Source organism: Podarcis bocagei, assembly GCF_964188305.1.
Source record: "Podarcis bocagei genome assembly, chromosome: 6".
NCBI lineage: Eukaryota > Metazoa > Chordata > Lepidosauria > Squamata > Lacertidae > Podarcis > Podarcis bocagei.
Genome location: NC_138130.1, coordinates 52,636,194 through 52,655,730, shown reverse-complemented (window position 1 = coordinate 52,655,730; position 19,537 = coordinate 52,636,194). Strand labels below are relative to the sequence as shown.

The following is a 19,537-nucleotide window of genomic DNA, read 5'->3' as shown; positions in this document are numbered from 1 at the left end:
ATCTGTGTTTTGTACTGTTTCCCCTCACGATACAATAGATTATAACTACCGTTCCCCCCCAGCATTGCTGTTATTAAATTTACTTCTATGGTAGTTACACATTTTGATAGCTTCTCACCTGCATTACAGCTATGATCTCATTATAGTCTCGTGTTAGCGTGAAAATGCCCTAGCTGCAAATAGGCTGATCATGTACTCCACATGTGGGAATCGAGCCATACCAACAAACCTATGCATCAGACATACAGTTCCCTATGTATGTCTACTCAGACAAACTGAGCTCAGTGGAGCACTCTTCCATGTACGGTATGTATAGGAGACCAGCATTTTGCTGTTCCTAGCACAAGACCGTCACATATTAAACAGTGACTACAGCCAATATTTAAACTAACCAATGAATTATGCAGAGAATGGTTAAATGCCTAACAAACCCTGATGATGAACTAGAGAAATATGTACACTACACGAACCATTTTACCAAAAACTACTAGTGGACTGCTTACATCACATACTAATATGTGGAGTCAGCCTGAGCCAAACAGTCTGGGGCAGACTGGTGTATCAGTGACAAGCTACTTATAAATGCTATGGATGTAGTGTATTGTGATTACAGTAATGCCTTCGACAAATTTCCCCATGATATTCTTGCAGAGAAGCTGGTAAAATGTGGGCAGGATAAGGAACTACAGTGGTGCCCCGCAAGACGAATGCCTCGCAAGACGAAAGGGTTTTTCGGTTTTGCGTTGCTTCGCTAGACGAATTTCCCTATGGGCTTGCTTCGCAAGATGAAAACGTCTTGCGCTTTTTTTTTAAAGCCGCTTGAAGAGGCGCAGTTGCAACGGACCGTGCTTTGCAAGACGAAAAACATCGCAAGACGAAAAGACTCGCGGAACGAATTATTTTCGTCTTGCGAAGCACCACTGTATTAGGTGGATTTGTAGCTGGTTGACTGACCAAACCCAGAGAGTGCTCATTCATGGTTGTCTCCCCAGAAAAAAAGTGACAAGTGGGGTGCTGCAGGGTTCTGTCCTGGGTCTGTTGTTCTTCCAACATCTTTATAAACAACTTGGGTGAAGGAATTGAGGGGGTGCTCATCAGATTTTCAGATGACTCCAAACAGGGGGGTAGCTAATGCTGCAGGAGACAGACTCGGGATTCGAGATATTAACAGATTGGAGAACTGGGCTCCAACTAACAGAAATTAAAGAGAGACGAATGTCAGCCCTACACTTAAGACAGCAATGCTGCACAAATGTAGGACGGGGGACACTTGGATTGCCTGTAGTACATATGAGAAGAATCTAGGGTCTTAGTAAACTACAAGCTTAACATGAGTCAACATTGTGATGTAGCAGCAAAAAAAGCTAATGCTATTCTAGGCAACAAAGGAAGCAACAGTATCATGCTATGCTGCCTTGGTCAGGCCACCCCTGGAACACAGTGTCCAGTTCTAGGCATCAGAATTTAAGGACATTGACAAGTATCTTCCTTCATCGAGGTTCTTAAGCAGAGGTTGGATGGCCATCTGCCATGGATACTTTAGCTGAGATTCATGCATTGCAAGGGGTTGGACTACAAGACCCTTAGGGTCCCTTCCAACTCTACAATTCTATGATTCTATGAATAATCCACAAGCTTGCAACTCTTGATGTATGCTTTACTTTAGTGACATCAGAACCCTTGGGGCATCCGGCTCCTCTGGGAGCCACAATGAATGGTTGGCAGCTGTCATTTACTTGAACTAATATGGAAGATTGGTCACAGACGTACCATTATGCAGAACTTTGGAGTGAAGAAACTAGGATTTCATATGGCCAAGAGGAAAGGATTCTAAACAAACAAATCTACTCCAAAGAAGCTTCATTTAAACACAGAATGTGCAAGTTTATCCATATCAAGTACAGTTTCTAACTAAACATACAAAAATAAAGAACTTTGATCACTAGGAGTCTTTTATTAATAGACAAACCATGTTATCCGGAGTTTTACCTTGAGAAATCAAGAAGTGGAAGACAAAAAACCAGCTTTCTAGGACAGTAGTTCAGGGTTTTGTTTCATTAAAAAAAACAACCCGCTTACAACCCTGAATTAATAGTTATCAAAATAAAACTTCAAGAAACCCACAGAGATAAATTAAATACCTGGTATACTTATACAGAATTTTCACAGAATTAGAACAAATGGGGGTCATACAAAGCAAACAGATCACTCCCCAGGAAGGGGAAGAAGTTTAAATAACATCCTAGAGAAGGTAATCCAAATGGGGTGGTATTACTATTTACTTCCATTCTTGATATACAATAATGAAGTGAAATTACTTTTGTTTCCAACAGTGCCAACCTAAACACCACCAACATGAAGGTGCTTTACTTTGAAAAAAAATAAATCAGGAGCTGGGGTGGCTTAAGTGCACCAATTATCTAAGTTATAAATAATTATATCTTAAGGAATTAGGCATCAAACTTTAGCAAAAACACCTTAAATACTAGCACTCTGAGCATTAAAAGTTTTAATCCATTTTGAATTAAAAAAAGCACAAACTTAAGTTTTTGCTTGTTTTGTAACAAAAATTCACACAAAGAAAAATCTTAGGCTCAAGTGGTCACCTGTATTCTAATGGTCTCAAATTTACAGTATGGAAGCCACATATCTGACAGCGAAGCTTTTTATTGACATATTTATATAATCAGGAAGTGTTTTATCCCCCTTAATTACTGATTAGTTCAAGCTGTGTTTTTCAGAAATCCATAGCACCGCTCATTTTAACAGGTTGTTACTTTGGGTGCCTATTTCTCATATCTGGTGTGTGTTTTTAAATCAGTAACCACTTTTAAGTTGTTTACAAAATACAGTATGAGAAGCTAGTCTGTCACTGATATACGGGTTCTTAAAACACCAGGCTGTTCATTCATCTGTTCTTTAAACACGCTAATATGGCAAGACATAGGTAGTGTCTGCAGCACCATAATACTGTCTAAACAAACAGCTTTTAAGCTGTGTTTGCCTAATGTTTTATTCAGCCCCCTCCCACCACTTACTATATTTAGCAAAATACCATTGAAGACAAAAGTTTGCCCCTTACAATGAGGCACATTTTGGCATATGTGCTAAATGCTGCTACATAGGCAGGCATGTGCAAGTCATATTATGAAAAGGAGAGCCTCCACATTTAACTTTTTCATAGAAAAATATAAATATATTCCCTGAATTAGAGGAAGAGAAGATTCAACATCTTGCTAGTATCACTAGCAAAAGGAAAGTGGGCTAGATTTTCCTGTCAAGGTTACATTTCACAGTCATCTTCATCATCTGCATATCTTACAGTTCTCCTGCCCCCATTTCTAGTTCTAATTTTGGAACGCCGATTCCCTCTTTTATACTTGGTATAATCCAATTCCTCAGAATCATTCTCTTCATTCACTTTTGGCCGTTTCCTTCTCTGCGGTATTTTGGAAGGTTCAGAAAAGCCATCATTTAAAGTGTCATCTATTGAAATGGCTTTCCTTTTCCTCTTTTTTGTCTTTCTAGTTCTCCTACTGTCAATATTTTTTGAATCTGTTTGAGATTCTGAAGCAGAAGAATAATTGGAACTGCCATCAGGTTCCGGTTTTGAGTTCCTTGAAGTTCCAGGGGTTTTTGACAAAGAACTTCTTTGTTTTCTCTCTCCTTTTCCAGTCTCTGTTGTACTCCTCATATTTTTATCACTATCTTCTTTTTCCAATTCGGAAACATTATGGTTATCAGGAAGCAGTGGCTGGCTTGAATCTATGTCCTCTGCAGACATGCTACTGGAGGATTCGTCTTCAGAAAATTCTACTGCACGTTTTTTCCTTTTAGGAACTGTTTTACGCACAGGTGTGAGAGACCGTCTCCTTGGGGCTCTCCTCCGTCTGCTCTTTTGTTCCACCACACTTTCTACTTCAGAGTCAAAATGTTTCTGCTCTGGTTCTCTGCTAGATTTTTTAGCTCTGTAAGAGGAGGTCTGAAACTGTTTCTGTCTGAGCTCACATTCCTTTAGTTCTGCTTCACTTTCAGAGGGTGAAGGTGCAACATCCAATATCATCTTTCTGGCCGCAGCAGAGGCATTGCGATGAGGCAATTTTCTGTACCTGCTTTTAGGGTATCTAACTTCTGAACTTGAGAACTCTTCCTTGGCATCACTAATTAGCTTGATTTTGCTTGCAGCCACAGTAGCACTACGGCGTGGGATTTTCTTTCCATTAGGGGTTTTGATATTGCTTGTTTCACTATTCAATTCTGCAGAATTTCTGCAATTCTTCCTGTTCCGGAGTAATACTGGACTTTGCCTTATCACTCGGGTTGATTCTACAAGAGAAAAGTTTTAAATTTCAAAATACTTTATTCCCAACAGAAATGAGTGCATTTAGACAAATGATATACTGAAGTAAAAATTCAAAACCAAACTCTATTATATGGGATAACAGTACAACTGTGAAATTTAAGCACCATTAAAATATTTTTAATACTGAAAGTTCTAAGCAGACTTTTAATGTTATAAACACTTCACACTGCCTAGGGCAGCAAGTACCCACCAATAATCCCATACACACTTCCCTAGGAGCAAGCAGCATGGAACTCAATGGAACTTACTTCTGAGTAGACCTGCATAAGACTACACTGTTAGCATGGCAGGCATTTCTTTAACTTTCTAATTCTAATTCTTGATCATTCAGGATGAACTTGCAACACTTATTTTGACCAATAAGGAGACTCTCTTAATCTATTTCAGTACACCAGATGATTGCCATTATTTTCTATAAAGCCCAGTATTTCACCTAGGCATTTTCTTGGTTTGTTTTGCCTTCTCTTCTATAAATACTGTAGGGTTCTACATACCCCAATAGTTTTTATGTTAGACACTGTTTTTGCAATGCTGATACAGTTTTAAATAGACTTTATATATTTTTAAACACAAGCCACTGCACTTTATTTCCAGCTAGTGCTTTAAGAGGTCCATTGGCTCCCAACAGCAGATAGATGTGTTAGCCTTACCAGTTCCCTCAGGCACCGATTTAAAATATATTAGTACAAGAAACATTACCTTTTCTAACAGCTTCTCTCTTTCGTTTCTTTTTCTTGTGTTGCTCTGTTGTGGCATCACTACTATTGGAGCAGGATTCAATTTCCAAATCAGAAGTACAACTGGAGTCCACTGTGGATTTATATTTGGGCTTTCTTGAAAGTTCCTTGGTTTCTGGCAGAGAGTCTGTTCCATCCTCTCTATGTTCTACATCAGATTTTGCAGTGGCTTTGCTGCGATTTTTGTCTTTTGATTTACTAGAAGAATCTACAGTCTTCCGAGAGTCATGCTTCTTCTTAACTTCCTCACTGCATTGGTCTAACTCAGAATCTAGTTCAGATTCATAACTGGCTACAGTACTATGCAAATATATAGAAGGTTTATCAAGACTTCTGCCCTTTGGCATATGGCTTTTGGGGTTATTTTCTGAAACTTCCACCCTGGGTTTTATATTAGGGGATTCATCACAAACAGTTCTATGCTTGCGCCCATGGGTTTTAACATGCCTGTTTCTTCTTAAAGCACTTTCAGAATCTGAACTATTTTCAGACTCACTATCATATCTCTTAGCAGAAACAGCTGACTCAGTCTGACGACACTTTCTTCTGCTATATCTCCTATTTTTTCCTTCAGACTGTTGGTCTTCATCCCTTGAACTGTTTGACTTCCTAGTTGTAGAAACTGCATTGTGATGGTTCAGCTTTTCCTCATTTTCAAAGCCTCTGGTTTCCACATCATTTATGTTCCTCAGTTTATAAGCTGCCACAGTAGCACTTTTACGACGCAATCTTCGGTAACCGTGATGGTTGCTATTTTGTATTTTATAAGTTCCCTCTTCTTGAGAATCACTTTCATGCCTCCTTTTCCTGGCAGAACGTCTGCACCCATTCTCTTGGATGACACATTCTATAAAGGCATGCAAAGATTATTATATAAAAGCAGACCTGGCATGTATAGCACAATATTAAACATTAACAAAAGCTAGTTTCATTGAAAAAATTGCACATTTAAAGACTACTTATTAAAGCTAAGCAGCTGGTACATGCATACATCTGATGGTAAGATATAATCCACCTGTCATTAATCCACATCCACACGAACAAATGAGCCCCATGTTACACTAAGTGTTCCATAAACTTTAGTGCTTGAGCTAACAAAGTGTTCTCAAAGGCTTCTAAAGAACAGATTTAGGAGAGGACTTTTCAGGGAGAAATAGAAGTTCCGTTTGTATCAGTAGGATGCCACAACTGGACAGCACCCCAGATATTTGACTTTTAAGAAACAAGTTCTATATCCTCAGTTTAATATTACATAGCATGTACTACTTCAAAACAAAATTCAGTTAAGCAAGGTCTTTTAAATCAACCATGCCTTCAATAGTTAGTGACAAGGAGCGACCAGGATTGCTATCTTGAGAACTGTTGTGCTGCTTAAATCCCAGATTATGATCTAGATATATTTTATTCATCGAAATTCAAACTCTGCTGAATACTGGATAGTTTCACTTAGAGTGGCTACAAGGGAAAAGCTTTTTAAATCTGGAATGTGCATTAAATCACATTTTATACATTTAAAATACATCACCTTTCCTGATGTTTTTCCTTCTTTTTGTTGAGTTGCTGCTATCAGTTCCAGACTCTAAATCAGATGAGCACTTGGAGCTATCTTTGGGTAGTCTTGAAATCTTAGAAGACCCTCTGCTCTCTGAAAAAGTGACACGCTCATCCTCTTTCCCTGAATCCAGTCCTTCATCTGAGTCACTTAATACCTTAGCTTTCCTGAAATGAGTTGATACTCTTTTACAGGTTTGTTTTTCTAAACCATTGCATTTTTCTGGCTCAGAATCTGCCTCAGAGAAATTTCTGTTATTACTTCTGGATGCAGAAGGTAACTGGTAAGAAGCTTTCTGAATGCTCCCATCCTCTGACACAAGGCTTTTGGAGTCATCTTCTGAAAATTCAACAGGGGATTTTATTTTTGGAGATGCACAGTGGGTAGCTCTTTGTGACTGCTTCTGGCCATTAACATGACAACCCTTTAGTGTTTTTTGCACACTATTTTCAGAATCTGAGCTCCCACTATCAGATTCACTAGCATGCTTTTTTCGAGCAACAACAGCACCTGAACCAGCTTTGAAGGTTTTCCTTCGGTTAGATTCTTCTTCTTCCTTGTCACTTTCAGACTGTATGGAACTTTCCTCAGAGTCATTTAGCAATACTTTTCTGGCTGCAGCAGAAGCATTGCGATGAGGCAGTATTCTGTTTTTGCTTCCAATACCAACACTTTCTGAACTGGATAGCTCCTCTTCTACATCACTCATCAGTCTTAATTTATTAGCTGCTACAGTAGCACTTCTACGTGGAACTTTTCTGTGCCTTCCAGATCTGTTACACAAAGTCTCATACAGCTCTTTTGAATTATCCATTTCTCTTTCAGATATTCTTTTTCTGGTAGTTCTTTGGCTATTTCCATTCTCTTGATAAGCTAGACACAAAAATGAGGAGGCTTACTTACGTTGAACATTTTAAAATGAGTACAATTTGCCTGTCACTAAGCTCAGAACCATGCAAAGCTCTGGAACAATACACACAGGTCCCGCTTACTGAATGAAATGTGTTCCCTGGAAACTGTTCATTAGGTGAGCATTTGTATAACAAGTACACAATTTCCACTATTTCCTGTAGAAGTCGTATTTCTAATGCAGAATCCGCCCACTCCCTTTTCCCACTCCTTCCATGGTGTCTTCCTGAAATGGCTGCAGCCAATCATCCAAAGAAAGACAAAGTAAAAAGTTCATTTGACTGAACTCTCCTGCTTCCTGATTTGTCCAATCTTGCTCCGCACTCCATCTCTGCCTGAAAATGGCTGCCACTGACTAGCAAAGCAAGCAAACAAACCAAGTAGTAAGGAAGCAGGCAACTTGGATAAGTGACTCTGTGGAGCACATAAGAAGTTTGGGGCATATGAGCACGGGGATAGCGGAACCTGCATGTATTTCATGAAACTGTATAGTGGAAATCTAATCCACTTTAGAAATAGATTTAAAATATCTCCACAATCACTCACAATACTATAGCAAGAGAAACATTTGAGAGAATCTTGGTACAACTGCATTTTAGTTTAGCATTTTCCCTACTCAACATTTAAATACATGCAAATCAAGATAAAAAAATCACGCATTGTCACAAGCAGCAAGTTGGTTTCCGGGCTTCAATTTAATTTTTGAGTGTAATTAAAAATACAGAATTTGTCATTTAAAGCCAGGTGTGGGGATCAGTTTCCCTCAAATTACACAAACTTGCCCAAACATATGTCACATGTGACATCAGACATGGGGCAGGTGAATGTGTGACTGCTAAGTCAGGAACTTAAAGTGTGCATCCAATTGTTCCTTGGCAAGTAGGGGTTGTTGACAGTGCCAGTCAACTGACTGGTGCTAACAGAATGCCTTTCAAAGGGATGTTTTCCCTCCACAGATGGTCTTTGCAAAGGAAAAAGTCTTTTGGCAACACCATCTGAATCCATACCATGCTTGAAAACAAACCCATCAAGGTGACCCATGGAAGGCTAGGCTCTGGGTCAAGGTTACTTCAAGGAATTCCTACTGCATGACTTCAAGATTTCAAGCCATCTGATGGGGCCTGGCTCTCAGCACTTCCACCATGGAGCTCTTTCCCCATGTAGACCTGCCAGAGTTACTTGCATTTTTAGAAAGCTAATTGAAGTTCAATATTTTGGATAACCATTTGAGTAGCAACTGTATACTACTGTGCAGTATGGCATCTCCATTATCTACCAGGATTATTCTTTTAATATTATTGTTTTTGATAGTTTACAAACATTGTTTATGTGCTGGTTTTAGATTTCTTTTATTTTTGTTGCCATTAAGATACCTTGAGGATCTCAATTGGGCCAATCTAAAGTAGATTTCAAAGTAAATTCGCAACTATATACCTGGGAATAATGGAAGCAGTGACCCAACTTGTGCAATGAACATTAGCTGAATTACTCTTACCCATTTGCTTTTGCTGATAGACTCTGTTTCTAGTAACTCTGAAATCACTTCTTTTCCTGGATATTCCATTATGTACTATAGGGGATGAGATTTCTGCAGAACTTTCTTTGCTTTCCTCTGAACTACTTGAAGATGAAGCTGTTGTTGAGTGGTCCAGCTCACTTTCTGGAAAGGTAAATAATTGTATGCTAGTAAGACTTCAAAACAGATTTCCTCTTTTCTTCAAAGATATTTTATATTATTATTATCATTCAGTCCTTCATTCGAAGATCACAGAGCAGTTTACAACACAAAAATAGAAAATAAGAACACAAATAAATAACAAACCAATAACCCCACATCCACAAACATATTTTAAAGGCCATAGATTGTTTAATCAGTCAAAGTGCCTGGTTATAGAGAAAAGCTTTTGCCTAGCATCTAAAGATATGTAATAAAGGCGGTAGATGAGCCCCGCTGGGTAGCGCATTCCACAAATGGGGAGCCACCGCAGAAAAGGTCCGTTCACATGTTGCCACCCTCCAGACCTCTCGTGGAGGGGGCACATGAAGAAAGGCCTCAGATGATGATCACAGGGTTCAGTTCTAATGTCTAGGAACTGCAGATACGACAATGCATTCAAACTGTTCCATATTACTCTTGGTATTCTTAAGTCAATCAAATTCTATTTTCCCGTTCTCAACATTCTAAAGCATCTCCCATCTGCTCAGCAAACATGGCCAAAAGCTTGTGTCAAAAGACAAAGTACATTAAGAAATACAGAAGAAGTATATATTTAAGAAATGTGAAGCTGCACGTCCACTTTACAGTTCACAAAAAGATGTACAGCATAAAAAATTAAAGTTCAATATGCCAAAGGTAAGAATACCTGGGAAATGACAGAATTTTGTATGGTCTTATTACCTTACTATCATTAAGGTTATGTCTGCTTGAGTTGAGAGCAATTTTAAACCGCAAGACAAAGGGTGTATTTACAATTAGAGAGAAAAGTTTCTTTTAACCATTTCCCCACAAACTGATCACTCACCTGATGACAATGCAGAACTGTGTGCTACAGCTGTGCTCCTTGTTCGTGCATGTTTCCCAAATGATGAGGCGGAATCAGAAGATATGCCGGCAACACTGTGGCTGGACGTGCCAGCATACATTTTATGGTTTGTAACACACGACTTTCTGCTTGAGGTATTTTGGTTAGAAGAATCTTCTGGCTCAGACTGAATTTTACCCTGAGATTTACACTGCTTCTGCTTTCCATTTCTTGACAAACAGGAGGAAAACAATATGCAGTCCATGAATATGGTTGCATTTAATATAATTTATTTTTATTTCAGTGGTACTTTTCCACTCGTTAAGATGCTTCTAAGATTGTATTAAGTTAATTTTAATATGCAACACAATCAATGCAAAGTACTCAAACTGAAAGCCTCACCTATAACATAGCAATCTACATGTTCATTTTATCATATTTAAACCTTTTAACCAGTATAATAGCAGCATTGCACTTTTGTCATATTTTTTAAGTTTTAAATCTGTTAAATTCTGTTGGTATTTTGTATTATTTTAATATGACATTACCTTGAAAGCTCATTTTAGTAGAAATGTACCTCAACATAGTAGTAGTATGTCCCTCAACATATCAAACATGTGAGAAGCACTACACACCAGAATCCAGAGCAGATTTTGAGAGTATTCACGGGAGAGGGGGGAGGAGGAGGTCAACTCCCATTGCACAACCTTTGAAAGTATCCAAAACTACACTGAAACTATGCTCCTTCCATCAGTCAAAAACCTCAAGTTAATCAGATGAACTGATTTACATGGTTTATCTAGCAGCACAAACCTATGCCTTTTTACTTCTCCTCTAAGGTAAGGGTGCATTACAGGACTGCAATCTTCACATCTCAATCACATCCTCAAATAGCTTTTACCAATGAAGGACACCCTCAGACTGAAGAAGATTTACCTGAGTGTTTTGGTAGATTGCTGTAATTTACTTCGACTTTGCAGCCTCCTATTGTGCCTCTGACTTCTCTGCAATCTTTCATTGTATTTTTGTCCAGTTCTAAAGTCAGAGATAATTCTCCTCATCTTTTCCTCAAGCAGTGCAGATAATCTCAATGTCATACTATATATCTAGATTGCAAAAGAAATAGGTTAATTTTTAATTTCTAAAAAAGTTTAAGACACTTGCATTTGGTGATCCAATTGTAAAATTTTATTACTATTATTTTAAGAGTTTATAAACTGCTTAATACAAAATATTCAAGCAGTAAACAAAAATTATGAGATTTATGTACTAACTGTACTTTCTACTACACACAACACGGGACCATACACTTTAAAAAAATCTTGTTTAATGAAATATGTTCATTAAGGCAGAAATCCTATGCAAATTTACTTAGGCGTAAGAGTGCAGCCTTTAATTTAGAGACAGGATTTGCAATTATATAACATATGATAGGGTGATCAGTTTCTTTGCTTTCTTCTTTTCTCCCCCTTGATTTGACAAGTTAGGTAAATGGCACAGAAATATTACCTTGGATCTTTTGTTTGGAGTGTATGCTTTAGCATTGCTAAATACTAATCTAATATCTTTGCAAAGTTCCATTGGAGTGTCATAGTTCCCAGCTTCTAATGTCTCCTTCACAGTCCCAAAGTCCATCGGTGTGTCTATAATTTCCCGGTAGTCCTAAATAAAGACATCCAAATAACTCCATTATTTAAGATGTGGGGAATGGGGTGAAGTTTCTTATACACAGATATGTAAACCTGAAATCCATTTAAAACAAAACAAAACAAAACAAAACAAAACAGGAGCACACTTTGTGCTAAATGATCCCAGTGACTTTAACATACATTTTCCTAGGGACCCTTAGACTCCCCCCACCCCCGGTTTCCCATCATTACCTATTATCTTTTCTGCGTCTTTATATCTTTATCTAATTTATTCATCTCCCTTATTACAAATTTTACCCTAATTATATCACCAGTGCTATTCTAGGCCTAGAACAAAAAGAATAGATTAATTTTGTAGAATATCTGAAGGAACATTGTAAACATTTAAAAACATTAGCGGGCCTAGACAGGCCTGGAAATTAATATTCCCAATGGGTTGAATCACATTCAGTGTTGACCCCATAGATTTTAGTGGGTCTACTTTCGATTATGATAAGGTTAAATCAGAGTAATTATGCTTTTTCCTGTATAAACCCGCCTGCCTAACATGATCTTCAACAGAGATTCTCTCATATTTCTCAAGACACATCTTGTTTGGACCACAAAGAGGGCCTTCCTAATGGCTGCACCAAAGCTATTAAGTTCCGTCCCTCTTGAGCTCATTCTAATGCCCTTCCACTAAAGTACTAAAATCTTTATTTTCAGTAAGACTTTTGAGGTATGATTGTTTTAAATGAATTGTTTTAATGCTGTCTTGATTCTCTTGATTTTGCTGGTTTTGCTTTGTGTTATAATTGTTTTAATTTTATTGTTAATCACCTTGATATATTGAAGCAAGAGGATATATCTTAAATCAATAATCATCCAAAACTGACATTAATCATTGTCCATGAAATACTCAAGGACTTCCAGTACTCAGAATAAATAAGACTGGGATTTCAAAGCCTGCTTATATGTTGAACACAAATTCTATTTTACTTTATTGTCACTGTTAACATAAAGTCAAATGGTAGTCACTATTCCACCTGACTGATCTGGAATTGGCTAGGTAGGACCACCTGCCACTTTAATAGTTAGAACCCTGGAAATAGTTCTGCAACTATTTGACATTGGAGTGTGTAGGTTCTCTCATCCTAAGCTACTCAACAAAACTCTTGCCCATTTCTTTTCATAGTAATAGGAAATAACACTGGATGCTGGAAATGCAATATGAAATGAACGTCAATGATATTGACGATGATAATGATATGAACTTACAGGATATTGATCCAGGTCGACAGGTTGTCTAAATGGCTCAGAATCTTCACACTGGAAAATTAGATTAACAAGTTCCATACATTGCTTCTTCCAAGTGTTTTCATCATAGCTGAGTCTCCTCTTCAAGCCCCGACTCTTTAAAATAGAAATACAGTATTTCTAAATGTAGAATGGAAGAATTGACTGCCAAACCTTTAAGACAGACTGGGACACAGGATTTAGAATTCATCTGTATAATGTAGGAGTATTATGGAAAAATCCTGCTATTATCTCACAGACTGGGCAAAGGTTGTTGTCAAGGTAAACAGACTTACTCTTCTCAAAGGTGCTCTGGGAACATCGGTCTCTTCACCATCCTACAAAACAGACCAGAAATGTTCATCAAGAGCAGGGGTCAGCAAGCATTTTCAGCCGTGGCCGGTCCACCGTCCCTCAGACCATGTGGTGAGCCAGACTATATTTTTTGGGGTGGGGGGGGGTGGAAATGAACAAATTCCTATGCCCCACAAATAACCCAGAGATGCATTTTAAATAAAAGCACACATTCTACTCATGTAAAAACACCAGGGGGGCCCCACAAATAACGCTGATTCCTGGACCGTCCACAGGCCGGATTGAGAAGGTGATTGGGCCAGATCCAGCCCATGGGCCTTAGGTTGCCTACCCCTGATCAAGAGCATTCCTTCTAATACTGATTCGGATGTTTTTTGCTCCTGTGCTTTTCTATCCAAAACTACTCACCATCAGACTCTGGAGGTTGCCAGAATATAAACAAATCTTTACAAAACACCACCACCTAAGAGGGAACTCCCTCGAGGTATAAAGTCTTTGTTGGGAAAACCTAAGGCAAGGCAAGGGAGGCAGAAACCCCAATGACGACCCCATGACCACAGAATGTTAACTGATGGGGGTGGGGGGCAGGACACAGCAGAGATAAAAAAGGATAGAGAACCACATTGTTTAGATAGGACACTTTCAGGTTCATACTGAGAATTTATGTCCCCAGATACAGAAGTGAGAACTGCTCATACAATATTTTAATGTAGCTGGACTGGACACCAGCAGATCCACATACTCATTCCTTCCCATCCTACAAAAATGCTATCCAACTATTGTAGGGAAGCAGTTGAATAGAAGTAACTGGAATAGAACTCTACACAGCAATATTTTGTTAGAAAGCTCCACTCAAGGGTTTGGGGTCTTAAGTTGTCATTTAGAGAAAATGCGCCAGACACCACCCTTTTGTTCAATGAACTTACAACTTTGAGCCTACTCTACTATTATTAATAGGGTGAAGGGAAAGGGCAGGGCTTAATAAAATAGCACTAAAGCGGGAAGAGCTAGCAGTTATCTAGGCAGGGTAAAAATAAGGTTTTATTACCAGATAATCAGGATCAATGCTGTCCCCATTGTTAGTTGCAATGCACAACTCAAAAATATCTGTACAATCTGGATTCCTGGAAAATAAAAATGTAATGTTACAATAGGTTGTATCTTGTTCTGTTGCTTTCACTTGTGGAAATTTCTTTAATGCCCTTAGAGGCTTCTTGAATGAAAAACAGGGTGATTTTAGCAGATTTCCCTTTCTGTGTGCAGTCCCCTGTACACTCATGAATCTACTTCAGAGGGTTCAGGGACTCTTTGAAATAGTGTAGGAGGTGGCAAAGGATCTACAAAAGAATGGAATGTTGCTTATTTACTGTGAAAGGGCCTTTTCTGGTAGATAACACAGCAACGACTGCTGGGTTCATGTTTCCTCACAGAAAACCTCTGATTTTAAAGATGACTACTCCTTCCCTTTCATAGTCTTCTCAGTTTCTGTTCTGGCCAAGCCCCAAAGATCTTCTCAGTTAATATACCTCTAGAATTGGACCACAGCACCAGAAAAATAGGTACTGTTATTTGTCTTATATTTGTGTTTCAGACCTGTGTAGTCCCAGTGAGCAAGTGACTACAGGCTGCAGCATGGCTGTGTGATGTTGTCTGTCAGAAAAGCCCCCTTCATGGTGACCAACGTTCCATTTTCATGGCAAACTAGCCACACAGCCACAGCTGGGACCTACCAGAGGATAGAGAATGAAAAGGAAGAAAGATGCCATAAAGAGAAAAGGCAATGGAAAGAGAATGACAAAGGAAGAATGAAGCAATTAACACACACAATAGACAGAGAAGGAGTGAGCCCAGCTGGCAGGAAAATGAAGCAGAGAAGATGGCAAGAGAGAAAAGAGGAACATTCAAAATAATCAGAGGTTTCCTGATTGGGCTGCTAAAGCAACTTGAATCCAAAAATGGCTGTGTGGCTAATTCACCAGGAAAAGGGGAGAATTTGAAAAAAGCAAAGCAAAAAAAAATTGTTTCCCTTCCTCTTCTTGTTTACAGAAGGCAAGAGCCTTCTGTGAATACTGTATCTATGCTGAACACTGACAAGTAAACCATGGTCATAAGCAATGACCAGAAGTAAGACAATTCTGATTTCCTTTTAAGCAACGAAAAACCAAAAATATTTCATCCTGAAATATTGCTTACCTAATGAATTCTAAGAGTTGATCTGTGATTTTCTGAGCAGATTTAGCAATAGTGCTGTTGGGCACATTGAAGGTCTGAGCATTGCCCTCAAGACATCTTACTTCCCAAATCAATGCAGAAAGCCTCCTATGTTTAATAGTAAACAGATTAGTTTTAATCAGGAGAAAAATATCATATAACAACTAGATCTGGAAATGTTCAGTCACTAAAACTGGAAATGTTTAAGTGGAAAAAATATTGCTTTTCATTTATCATGGAGTTTTAACAAGCTAATGTCCTATTCTTGCTGAATCCAGACATACTCCATGTTCATGTCAGTAGTATAGTAATTTCTTTAACAATGATCATTTCATGCAAAAGTGCATTAGTGTCATTCACACTTCACACTTTTAAACCTCCTGAAGGTATTATTTCCCATTTCCATCACCACCTACCCTGCGCTTACTTTTATCACAGTTACATATTCTGTATCCACTATTTCTTGATAGTACAACTGTGACCCTATCTTCACTCAAGCCACCAGAAAATCCCTCCCATGTACAGCTTATTTCTCCTTGTGTTAGAAAGGAAAGATCCAGTCAGGCATCTGTATTTAGGTAACCTGCATCCTGTGCAATCACAGCTTTGCATGGGTGGGGGTAGGGAATGAATGAATGGGAAACCCACTCTCCATGTTTCCCCTTCCCCACCTATCCCACACAATTCTGTGATTGCAGGCTTACCTGGCTTTAGGAAGGCGGAGCAAGGGTTCTTGCAGAGTCCTAGAGCACTTGAATCACTTTCCCAAGGCCAGGGAAGTCATCCACCTTGCAGAGAGCCCTTTCCAGGGCTTCCTGGCTTTACCTGTTTTTGTGCATGCACTTGGACCTCCGGAATCTAACCCTTGAGTAAGAGGTGAATTACATATATTATGCTAAATTCTAAATGTATAGGTAACTAAAAGCTATTTAGAAATATTGAAAACTGTGGTATTGCAGCTAAACCAAAAGTCTGCCATATTTTAAGGGTAGTAAACATCCAATTCCTATTGAAGTTATAATGTTGCCTCATCTGAACTGTACCTCAGCAAAGGAGCGTACCAAGGATTTCCAAAATATGCAATATTACATGTGGCTTAACTTTTCAGCAATTTTATAAGACGGATATGCTATCATCCTTCTAGTGCAGTCTCAGACCAACCTGTAAAACCTGTTGACAAGTCTCATTCTGATAGTCCAAAGGTCTGTTGGATAAGCTATTACTGTACTGTACTTTGGATACCTATTCAGATCAACTGGGCCAGCAAATGCTGCTGAAATATCTGTAATAAATAAATAACAACAGTTGAAGCATCTGAAGTAATGTATTCAATTTACATACATCATGGATTTACATACAGTCCTTCAGAAATTAAAAACAGATTAAGCAACCTTTTAGAAAACTTGTCAGACAGGAACACAGTCTGAGTATTTGCAGTATGAATCCAAAGTTTTTAATCCACTACACAAACATGATGGGGAAAAGGTACCAGATTTCTAGATACATACCTAGTGTCAAAAGCTGATCAATTCCACGGATAATCCGTTCACATTCTTCACTCTGGGATTTCCCCTGCCATTCTCCCTTTTGAGGTTTGTATAATAATTTTGCCATCTCTTCAGCAGTAACAGAAACACTAGCTCCCAGTTCCACAGGCTGATCAACTAGTTATTTTCAAACAATAGAGGAGACATTAGGCGAACAAAACAAAATGCAGTAAGTTCATTAAATTACATTTCTTATGATATAAACTTTTAAAGTCAGAGGTAGCCAGGCACGTGACAATAATATAAGTTTGATTTTTGTTCACTGAATATCCAGGTTCAGATCTATCAACATCAATTCCCTTAAAAGAGGTGTCCAAATTAGACCTGGAGTTCTGTAAATACTTCAACGGGTCCTTTGTTTTAAGACTAGGTACAGTATAGAGGCAACAGTTAAAATGTAAGCTGCCTACTTGCTTAAAGGGCAAGGCAACACATCAGTGTCCAATTATTTGTTACTTAGTTAAGTAAAATAAGGTAAAACCATGGCTTGGTTGCTCCAAAACTCTAGCCCAGGCATGTCCAAAGTCTGGCCCGCTGATCGAATTAATTCAGCCCCCTGTGGTATTATATGTCCTGGGGTAAAATCCTAAAAAAGCTCAACAACTTTGGTCGGCCCTCACATATGTTCATTTCATCAAATCTGGCCATCTTTGAAAAAAGTTTGGGCACCCCTGCTCTAGCCTATGTATAATAAATCTGGCTATTGAAACAAAACCTGCTTAACTGCTAAATAATTGCAAAGCATAACTACTGGTGGAGCTCCATCTTGAGCAAATATGCCAATCTTTAGTTTAGACAGGAAATCTTCCTGCCTGTAGATTGGGGGATAAGCACACATGCTGACAAGTAAGTGATCCTTCACAATATCTACTAGCCAGATCTAGTGACAATATACCTGCAAGCACAGCAAACTCACATTTGTTTTCAGGCTCATCACTGCATAACTTTGTGGATTATCCTCTCTCAGGGATGAAAAGGCCTGCAAGTGTCTGGTGCGCCCATGAATCTCAATCACTGGTTTCAGAAAAACTAGCAATGCCAAACCCTCACATATATGTTCCCCAAAGGGTAGTAGCAGAAGAACAAAAGCCCACAAGCCCACAATTGTTTATTGACCTCCTAACCCATTTATTGTCTGTCTGTTCAACAAGAAAAAATGACATCATCTGATTTTTGTATACCATTGTCTGGAATAGGCTCCATGTCCCATGGGCTAAGTCTTTCAGTTTCACCATTGTCCCATCTATTTTTAAAAAATAAGCAAAAATAAAATAAGATATGTAAAGGTATTTTCAAACAGTAATAATCCCCAGTAATGATCAGACTTAATGCTATATTTTAAAGTAAAAGATTTTAGGAAACCTGCTCAAGGTAAAAGAATTACAGAAAGGGAACAACAAAATATATTTAAAATTCCCTGTTTATGTTGCTCCGCACCCTCCCACTCTTAACTTCAGAGAGTCACAATCCTTTTCGCTTACATGCTCCGTACGAACATCAGTGCAGATGCACTGGTGGGAGCACTGGGTGAGCTCTGCTGATATACGTGCACAGCCCCAAACTCCAAGTCCTTCTCCCTCTTAATAAGTGACAGTGACACTGCTGCTGGGAAGCTGGCATTGTGGCCTGCCTCTGCATCTACATTCTTGCTCAATGCAAAACCAAAGAAGAAAAGGAAAAGGTAAACTTAAGAGTTCATTTTCCTCCTCCTCTTTAGGTTCATTATAAACACTGACATGCCTTCGAAAGATTACTAACAGTAGTTAAGGTACGAATGCTCTTTTATTTTTAAGGCAAGCTTCAATATCAAACTCAAGTAACCATGCTAAAAACACATACTTAACACTGTAACACTGAAAAGGGCTGTCAGGGTATTGTGGCTGATATGGCTCTTGGCTCAGGACTGTTCCAAACCACCAGGCATCATCAATAATTGAACGAAAACGATCATCTGTAGGAAAGACATGAGATGCTATACAGTTCTTCCGCATTAACTTTTTAAAAAACTAGTCTAGGATTGCAAATGCAACATGTGACTATTAAAATACTGTGTTTCATTCACTATACAAATGATCAATCACAACACAATAAGACAGTCACATGATCCAACACAGGTTTAATCTGTAGACTATCAACGTTATCTATAATAGTTCTTGAATTCAAACACTACTGAAAGGTTTGAAAAATCATTGATCCTGTAACATTAAAATTTGATTCCTATCAGTTATAAAGAAATAACTTACAATCATAATAACAAACCACCCCATGATTCAGCTAGCGAATTGTTCTAAATTGTCTTTCATTTTTTACTAGTTTCAATGCTTGGTGGCACATGGGTACGGCAGTATTACAAAAATAGACTTACTGGGTTGCCAGTTCCTTTGTCGTGCTTCATCATGGAACTGACTTAACACAAGGAAGTCAATAACATCTGGCATATCATGGTATCTAGGAGAA

At 38.5% G+C, this 19,537-nt stretch overlaps 1 protein-coding gene across 2 annotated transcripts in view; it reads right to left on the bottom strand.

Moving 5' to 3' along the window:
* Positions 1-1,934: 1,934 nt before the first annotated feature.
* Positions 1,935-19,537, bottom strand: part of BRWD1 (bromodomain and WD repeat domain containing 1) — a 44,420-nt gene continuing 26,817 nt past the window's right edge. The window contains exons 27-42 of one of the 2 annotated variants that reach the window (XM_081198738.1): positions 19,446-19,528; positions 18,920-19,031; positions 18,262-18,323; positions 17,042-17,197; positions 16,695-16,815; positions 15,516-15,641; positions 14,371-14,446; positions 13,304-13,345; positions 12,990-13,124; positions 11,593-11,745; positions 11,020-11,189; positions 10,084-10,313; positions 9,057-9,221; positions 6,626-7,525; positions 5,063-5,947; positions 1,935-4,326 (exon numbers count right to left, since the gene is read on the bottom strand). In XM_081198738.1, coding sequence (XP_081054864.1) covers positions 3,284-4,326; positions 5,063-5,947; positions 6,626-7,525; positions 9,057-9,221; positions 10,084-10,313; positions 11,020-11,189; positions 11,593-11,745; positions 12,990-13,124; positions 13,304-13,345; positions 14,371-14,446; positions 15,516-15,641; positions 16,695-16,815; positions 17,042-17,197; positions 18,262-18,323; positions 18,920-19,031; positions 19,446-19,528 — 4,459 coding nt within the window. In that variant the 3' untranslated portion in view covers positions 1,935-3,283. The remainder of the gene's footprint in view (positions 4,327-5,062; positions 5,948-6,625; positions 7,526-9,056; positions 9,222-10,083; positions 10,314-11,019; positions 11,190-11,592; positions 11,746-12,989; positions 13,125-13,303; positions 13,346-14,370; positions 14,447-15,515; positions 15,642-16,694; positions 16,816-17,041; positions 17,198-18,261; positions 18,324-18,919; positions 19,032-19,445; positions 19,529-19,537) is intronic. The other variant, XM_081198739.1, reaches the window with a different exon arrangement.